This window comes from Calliphora vicina, chromosome 1 (assembly GCF_958450345.1).
Source record: "Calliphora vicina chromosome 1, idCalVici1.1, whole genome shotgun sequence".
In the NCBI taxonomy this organism is placed as follows: domain Eukaryota; kingdom Metazoa; phylum Arthropoda; class Insecta; order Diptera; family Calliphoridae; genus Calliphora; species Calliphora vicina.
In genome coordinates, this window is record NC_088780.1 from 79,029,349 (window position 1) to 79,038,836 (window position 9,488).

At 35.4% G+C, this 9,488-nt stretch overlaps 2 protein-coding genes across 2 annotated transcripts; both read left to right on the forward strand.

Annotated features, from left to right (window-relative positions):
• The first annotated feature begins 356 nt into the window (after positions 1–356).
• LOC135950933 (uncharacterized) lies at positions 357–3,104 on the forward strand. The gene has a single exon (XM_065500466.1). It carries the CDS (start codon positions 357–359, stop codon positions 3,102–3,104), a length of 2,748 nt encoding a protein of 915 aa, XP_065356538.1.
• Positions 3,105–3,110: 6 nt separating this feature from the next.
• On the forward strand, positions 3,111–5,691 carry LOC135950943 (uncharacterized). Its single transcript, XM_065500478.1, has 2 exons — positions 3,111–4,913; positions 4,957–5,691. Exons 1-2 carry the CDS (start codon positions 3,111–3,113, stop codon positions 5,689–5,691), a joined length of 2,538 nt encoding a protein of 845 aa, XP_065356550.1.
• The last annotated feature ends 3,797 nt before the right edge of the window (positions 5,692–9,488 follow it).

Genomic DNA, 9,488 nt, shown 5'->3' on the forward strand with positions numbered 1-9,488 from the left:
ACAATAGTACCCTATAATCCAGCAGAGTCGGTAAGTGAATTGTTTACAATTTACAAAAAATTTCCTAAATATATTTTTATTGAAAATTACTATTTTTTACGGATTGTTCAAAACTTTTAATTAGAAAAACTTGTTTTTAAACCCACCCACCCCCTTCATAGAAATTTACAAGGTTTTTTCTAAAAGTGTTGAAAAAAGTTTAATATTGACGTTTTTTTTGCAACACAATATTATTTACTGTGAAAAACACACCCAATAGGAAATTTACTCGCTGGTACACACAACCCACGTCAACTATTTCGTAAATTTTACCCATTTACCCTAATTTATTTGAGGTTTACTAATTTTTTATAAAAATGCCCTCCTTAAAATCAATGGCCGCAAGTTTCATGCGCTATATCCAATTGGATTTAGCTTCCTTTGAAGACAATTACAAGAAGACCGTCGATGAATATCTCACCCTAGCCGCTATCCAGTACCAGAAACGAGAACTGGAGGAAATATGGGATAAGATTTCCACCAGATATGAATGGGTTCGAGAATCTGAACTAATGGATGACCCCGAGAAAGCTGCTACCATCAACATAGATGAACTCACCCGAGAATACGCCAAAGCCAAATCTCTGTTCAGATCTCGAATTATTTCGATTGATGCAGCACTGGCAGAAGCAACCCGACTTGAAACCTTGAAAAATTCCCCACCTACCCCTTCTACCCCTGTAACCCACTCAGCAACTAGCTCATTATTTAGCGTACCCCCATGTGACATGCAAGATTTTCATGGCGATTACAAATCTTGGACATCTTTCCGAGATATGTTCAAAGCCATTTATGGCAATAACTCTCGTCTTAGTGGGGTAGAAAAATTGTTTTACTTAAAACAAAAAACGCGCGGGGAGGCCAAAGAAATAGTTGACATTGCGCCATTGACAAACGATGGCTTTGTTATCGCTTGGACACAGCTAACTTCTCAATATGAGAATAAACGCATGCAAATTAATGCACAATTGAAAACTTTATTCAATCTACCATATGTCAATGTCCAATGTGGTGTAGCTATTCGTAAATTACAGAGAAAAATAAATAGTTGTATTTCGAATCTAAATACACTAGATATTGATACAGATAATTGGGATCCAATTTTCGTATATCTCTGTTCGTCTAAACTGCCCAAAGAAACACTCGAAGATTTTGAGAAAACTCTAAGAGACAGTTCCAATATACCCTGTTGGACTGAAATGGACATATTTTTGACAAACACATATAAAGGACTTGAATCTGTTAATGATATCAAGAATCCAAACACATACCCAAGAAATAAACAAAATTCTGACAGTAAGAACCAAAATGAGCGAAAAGGCAATACATTTGTAAATAATGTTACCCAAGAACCCAAAAAAGATACCCATGCCAAGAGAAAGCCTCAACCCGAACAAAATCCTTCAAACTCCACCCGAACCCAAAACACTAGTAAGCCCAATGGCTCTGTATGTAAGCTTTGTAAAGCAAATCATACTTTGAGAGATTGCCCCTCCTTTATCTCAATGGGAGTAGCCGAAAGGATTAATTTTGTTAAACAAAATGGCTGTTGCTATAATTGTCTGGCGATTTCTCACGGCATTAAAGAATGTCACAGTACCTTTACTTGTAGACATTGTGGCGGAAGACACAACTCTCTTCTTCACAGACCCTCGTCGAATTCTAACACACATACGAACTCTAACCCAACAGATGAACAACCATCAACATCAACACGGAATGTGTCACAGTCGTTTTCAACTCTGACCAAACAAACTGATAGTGTATTAGATGACCGAAAAAAGCTTTTAGGAACAGCTGTTTTAAATATCCTAGTTCATGGTTCTCTATTCCCAGCGCGAGCTCTAATAGACCCAGCGTCAGATTTTTCGTTTATTTCTGATCAATTTAGACGAAAATTACACATACCCACACAACCCATAATAGCTGAAATATCTGGTTTGAACGAAGTTGTATCAGCTCGTTCAAATAAAATGTGTGAAGTTACTCTGAGGTCCAATACCCAAAAAGATTTTAGTATAGAAATCCAAGCGATAGTGATGAAAACGCTAACTCGAACATTACCCACCCAAAGCATAAACCCTAATTTAATCAAAGAATTAGAAAATATTCAGTTAGCAGATCCAAAGTTCTACGAAAGTAGACCTATCGACTTCATTATAGGAAGTGATTTCTACCCGCAGATTTTAAAATCTGGCGTTAAGAAAAACTATCTTAACACACTGGTTGCTCAAGATACCGAATTTGGTTGGATCTTGACAGGACCCGTCGAAGAGACTTGCAGAACCCAGAAAATTGTTTCATATTTTAGCGCAGTAACCCTTAATAAATGCTTAACGAGATTTTGGGAAATTGAAGAAATCCCGCAAAAACCCATAAAGTCAGTTGAAGAAACTGTATGTGAAAATATTTTCACGAAAACTACCCTACACTTACCCAATGGTCGTTATCAAGTAGATCTTCCGTTTCGAACACCGCAGCTAGAGTTAGGAAACTCACGCCATGTGGCAATGGCACAATACTTAAGAAACGAGAAGAATTTGATGAAGAATCCTACTTTAAAGTCTGAGTACGATAACACTCTGCAAGAATATGTTGACTTAGGTCACATGAAAGCAGTTAATTTTAACCCAAACAGTTCTTCCACGACTTATTATTATCTACCCCATCATGCTGTTGTCAAATCCGATCGTGTTACGACAAAAGTTCGAGTAGTTTTTAATGCTTCTAGCAAAACTTCGAACGGCAACAGCTTAAATGATGCTCTATTTATTGGTCCCACATTACAACAGGATTTATCTATTGTAATATTAAAATGGCGCTTTTATAAGATCGTTTTTAATGCCGATATTACAAAAATGTACAGGCAGATCTTATTGAACACTACCCACACCCCGTTTCAGCGAATATTATTTCGTAAAAGCGTTAATGAACCCATAAAGGACTATGAACTTCAAACTGTCACGTTCGGAGTTAATTGCGCACCCTATCTAGCAATTAGAACTCTTCTTGAACTGGCAAAAGAAGTTGAAACTACCCACCCGATTGCATCTCATATATTGTAAAACAATATGTATGTTGACGATGTTTTGTCTGGTGCCCATACAATTGAAGATGCAAAATTTGCTCAAAATGAAATGATTACGGTGTTAGATTCCGCAGGATTTCCGTTGAGGAAATGGATATCAAACTCACCTGATCTGTTAAACATTTTACCCAAAGACCATTTACTCGATGTGGATTTACTAACCCTTCCAGATTCCCATAATACTAAAACCCTAGGTATTCGATGGAATGCAAAAGAAGATTTCTTTTTCTTTAGCGTACCCACTATCGAGAAGAGAAATGCTTACACAAAACGCTCAGTCTTATCTGATATCGCTCGTCTGTTTGATCCAGCGGGCTGGTTAGCACCAATTGTTGTGTCTGCTAAGATCATCATGCAACAAGTATGGCAGGATAACACAGACTGGGATGAATGTCTAAAACCACTGACCCTTACAAAATGGTTGAACTTCTTAAAATTTTATGATGATATAAATAAAATTCGAATCCCAAGATGGATTAATTTTAAACCCACATCAAAAATAGAATTTCATGGCTTTTCAGATGCTTCAGAAAAAGCTTACTCAGCAGTTTTATATGTGCGAGTTACACCCATTGATGGCCCAAATATAATTACCCTACTCTTCGCTAAAACACGAGTTGCGCCCATTAAAGTTCTGTCAATACCCAGATTAGAATTATGTGGTGCAGTGTTGTTGGCAAACATGGTCAACAATGTATTAACCCAACTCAAATTACCCCTACATCAAGTATATTTTTGGACAGATTCAACAATTGTTTTAGCTTGGCTTAGTAAACATCCAAAATCATGGGAAACATTTGTCGCTCATCGTGTTGCTACTATATCGGACACCGTCGGAGTGAACAACTGGAACCACGTCGTGTCGCACGAAAATCCAGCCGATCTTGCCAGCCGTGGATGTACTGCCGAAGAGCTGATAGACAACAGTTTATGGTGGACCGGACCCTCATGGCTAAAGGAATCTGCGTCCAAATGGCCAACTATGACACAACCCTTCATAACTCAAGCTGAAACTGCTCAAAGTTACGCAAACACAGTAACAACCCAAATAGACATTCTTAAGGATTTTTCAAAATGGTCTAGAGCTCTTCGAGTCTTTTCATATGTTTATCGTTTCTATGATCGAATCTCTCGTACCCGCAGAAAGTTGAACCAGCATCAAAAAGTAGAACTCGACCGAGTTACACATTCTGAACCCAGAGACAGTCTTAAAGTTCTGTTCACACACCCTAGTATTCAACTGGATGCAGAAGAGATTACTAATACAAAAGATAAACTTATAATAATATGTCAGACTCTATATTACCCTGAAGAATATATTTGTTTACAGAGGAAAACTCCACTACCCGGAAAAAGTACTCTTATTACCCTAACACCCTATTTAGATTCGAAGAACATTATACGTGCAAATGGTCGTTTAGCAAAATCAAGCTGTTTATCATATGATGAAAGACACCCAATTATATTACCCTACAAAAGTTGTTTTACAAGATTGTTGACAAGTCACGTTCACTTAATAACTCTACACGGAGGAAATCAAGCTATGCTGCGAGTTATACGGTCGGGCTATTGGATTCCAAAGCTCAAAAATCTTATACGCTTCATAGTTGATAAATGTACCCAGTGCACAAGATATAGACATCGCCAAACTACCCAATTAATGGCGGCTTTACCTCCAGAACGTACTCAATTGTCGAGACCCTTTTGCAACACTGGAGTTGATTTTGCTGGACCGTTTGACATAAAAACGTATGCTGCCCGAGCATGTAAAGTCACCAAAGGTTACGTCTGTGTCTTCGTATGCTTTGCAACAAAAGCAATTCATTTAGAACCAACGTCAGACCTATCTACCCAAGCATTCATGGCATTCAGACAACGGCACTAACTTTGTTGGTGCTTGTCAACTACTCAAGAAAGAGCGGCAGGAATTCTTTAAACAATTGAGAAGTTCTGTTATTGCAGCTAATAGTTTTCAAAACTTGATTTGGCACTTCATTCCACCCGGAGCTCCACACATGGGAGGCTTATGGGAAGCTGGAGTCAAAAGCTTCAAAAGCCATCTTAAGAAGTCAAGAATTACCCGACACACATTTGAAGAATTCGCTACCCTACTTACAAGAATTGAAGGATGTCTAAATTCGAGACCACTTAGCCCATCAAGTGAAAACTCACAGGACTTAAACCGATTAACCCCAGGTCATTTTTTGATAGGTTCACCCATGTTAACACCTGCCGAACCCGATTGTAGTGATGGAAACGTTACTATAGCAAATAGATGGCAAAAACTGAGGATTCAACATCACCACTTCTGTCGAAGATGGAAAGATGAATACCTCAAAGAGTTACACAAGAGATATAAGTGGAAATACCCTCAGAGAGAAATTGCAGTAGATGATTTAGTTGTCATTAAACACGACAACATACCTCCGAACGAATGGTCGCTTGGTCGTGTCGTTAAAACTGTTCCCGGTTCTGATGGACGTATCAGAGTCGTTGAACTGAGAACCTCAACAGGAAGTTTAATCCGACCGATAACTAAAGTTGTCGTTTTACCCACTAGTTAGACTAACACTACTAGTCACACCCTAATTATATCATTTACTCAATTTACTTACCCAATACTCACAAAACACTAACCCATTTTTTAACACTTATCCGTAACTAACCCTTCACTCTAACACATTACCACACTCATTTATACATTTACTTTCATTTAGAAAATGGCACCAGGTAACAGAAACACACAGAACCGTGTAGCCAAACCCAAAGCTAAACCAGCTCCCAAGGCAAATAACCGCCTGCAAAACAAACGTGCGTCCAATGCAGCTACCGGAAATGACAACCGTCATTTTGGATGTGGTATATGCAAAGCTGACCACCGTATTGCGACTTGCAAAAAGTTCCGAAACCTTAATCTACAGCAGAAATATAAGACTGTACATCAGCTGCATTATTGCTCCAATTGCTTGGCAAGGAACCATTTGCTGGACAAATGTACAAACAATACACGCTGTAATGTTTGCGGATTGAAACACCACACAATTTTACATGGGCACAAAAAGATTCTCAAAACTATTCAAACAGTAAAGAAATCGAAGCCAGCAGCTAAAAGTAAGCCTCACACCCAACAAGCCTCTGTTACAACCCTAGGACTACCATCGTCATTACACAAGGTTTTAATACCGACTGCGGAAGTTCATGCGACGACTGAAGAAGGCTGTCTATCAATCAGGGCAGTAATCAACCCATGCGCCACGTCATCACGTATAGCTTCTTCCTTCGTACGTGAAACCAAGTTGGAAACATTTGAGTTGGATGGCAAGAAATATGTCAAACTCATTATAAACCCAAACATGTCGTCATTAATAAAATATGACATATATCTCCTGGTGGTCCATGATTTACCAAAAGTGCCATATACAACGTTATTTAAGGAATCCCTCAAAGAAAAATTTGGTCATCTCGCTTTAGCGGATCCAAATTTTATTTCAAACGATCCTGTTGTACTAGAACTTGGTGGTGATATGTATAGTACAATTCTCAAATCGAATGTTATTCGTATTGATGGTGGATCTCTGATGGCCCAAGATTCAATCCTTGGTTGGCTCATTATGGGACCCTACTCCGGATAACCCTTTTTAATAAAAACCCTAAGTATTTTTTACTTAAATTATTTATCTACCCATATATAGTACCCATAAAACTGAATATGTACTAAAGTCCATTTTATATTTCAGAACTGTCTTGGCGGGGGAGAATGTTCACGTTGCGAACAATAAAGTACCAAAGTGTACCAGCACTGTCAGCTAAGCGGCCCCAGTGGCATCTCTCAAACTACAGCCAACTTCAGCAACATCAAAACAAAACAAACAGAAACAAAAATCCCTTTTTACTTCTTTCTAAAGAAAATCACAGATCGAGACAGCTGTCACTCACTAATTTCATCCAATACAAAAGTGTAATTATACAAATAAAATCTATCAAGTGCTAAAAATTATCACAAAATTGTATATGGGGGATTTCATGTCAAGTGAACCAACTTTTGAAATCGATGTCTTCCGATCGGGATGAAATTTGCACCAAGGTTAGCTCTATTGGATAGTAACTCAGACACAATTTTTCAACAACATCGGTCGAGAACTCTCTGAGTTATAGGGGGTAAAATTTTGACAATTGGGTCAAACAGGGGTTTTTTCTTATCCATGTAACTTATTACCTATTGTTCTTAGCAAAATGTGTTCCAAATAGTATAGATAGCTATTTCTTCGATCTTTCGAAAAAAAATATTTAAAAAAAAAAATAAAAAATTTTTAATATTTTTTTTCCGAAATCAAAAACTTTTTTGACTTTTTTTTAAAATACGCTATTTTTTTTATTTTTTTTTTTTTCTTAAAATAAAGTTTAGATATTTTCCTTGAACACCTACTTGGTCGCTTAGTGGGATGCGAGTGGGATATCTATCAAAATAAATATTTTGTAACTCAAAACATAAAATTTTTGACTTTTTTTGCAAAATCAAAAACTTTGTTGACTTTTTTTTTCAAAATGGACCCTTTTTTAATCTTTTTTTTTAGGTCAAACAAAAGCTTAGATATTATCCTTGAAGACCCTTTTGGTCGCTTAGTGGGATACGAGTGGGATATTTATCAAAATAAATATTTTTTAACTCAAGACTTACAATTTTTGACTTTTTTTTTTGCAAATACGATTTTTTTTCCAAATGGGCCCTTTTTTTAAAATTTTTTTTTGTAGTCAAAAGAAAGCTTAGGTCCATTCCTTTAAGATATTTTTAGTCCCTTAGTGGGATGCGAGTAGGATATCTATCAAAATAAATATTTTGTAACGCAAGACATACAATTTTTTAATTTTTTTTTGCAAAATCAAATTTTTTTTCCAATATGGGCCCTTTTTTAATTTTTTTTTTTTGCTCAAAAGAAAGCCTAGGTCCATTCCTTTAAGATATTTGTAGTCCCTTAGTGGGATGCGAGTGGGATATCTATCAAAATAAATATTTTGTAACGCAAGACATACAATTTTTTAATTTTTTTTTGCAAAATCGAAATTTTTTTCCAATATGGGACTTTTTTTTTAAAATTTTTTTTGCTCAAAAGAAAGCTTAGGTCTTTTCCTTTAAGACCTATTTTGTCACTTAGGAAGATGTGAGTAGGATATCTATTAAAATAAAAATGTTGTAACTCAAGACATTCAATTATTGACTTTTTTTTTGCAAATTCGAATTTTTTTTCAAAATGGGCCCTTTTTTAAAAATTTTTTTTTAGTCAAAAGAAAGCTTAGGTCCATTCCTTTAAGATATTTTAGGTCCCTTAGTGGGATACGAGTGGGATATCTATCAAAATAAATATTTTGTAACTCAAGATATACAATTTTTGATTTTTTGGCAAAATCAAAAACTTTTTTGACTTTTTTTTAAAATGGGCCCTTTTTGTAATTTTTTTTTTGCTATAAAGAAAGCTTAGGCCTATTCCTTTAAGATGGTTTTGATCGCTTAGTGGGATGCGATTGGGATATATATCAAAATAAATGTTTTGTAACTCAAGACATACAATTTTTGTGTTAAAACATTTATTTTGATAGATATCCCACTCGCATCCCACTAAGGGACTAAAAATATCTTAAAGGAATGGACCTAGGCTTTCTTTTGAGCAAAAAAAAAAAATTAAAAAAGGGCCCATATTGGAAAAAAATTTTGATTTTGCAAAAAAAAATTAAAAAATTGTATGTCTTGCGTTACAAAATATTTATTTTGATAGATATCCTACTCGCATCCCACTAAGGGACTAAAAATATCTTAAAGGAATGGACCTAAGCTTTCTTTTGACTACAAAAAAAATTTTAAAAAAAGGGACCATTTGGAAAAAAAATCGTATTTGCAAAAAAAAAAGTCAAAAATTGTAAGTCTTGAGTTAAAAAATATTTATTTTGATAGATATCCCACTCGCATCCCACTAAGCGACCAAAAGGGTCTTCAAGGATAATATCTAAGCTTTTGTTTGATCTAAAAAAAAAGATTAAAAAAGGGTCCATTTTGAAAAAAAAAAGTCAACAAAGTTTTTGATTTTGCAAAAAAAGTCAAAAATTTTATGTTTTGAGTTACAAAATATTTATTTTGATAGATATCCCACTCGCATCCCACTAAGCGACCAAGTAGGTGTTCAAGGAAAATATCTAAACTTTATTTTAAGAAAAAAAAAAAATAAAAAAAAATAGCGTATTTTAAAAAAAAGTCAAAAAAGTTTTTGATTTCGGAAAAAAAATATTAAAAATTTTTTATTTTTTTTTTTAAATATTTTTTTTCGAAAGATCGAAGAAATAGCTATCTATACTATTTGGAACACATTTT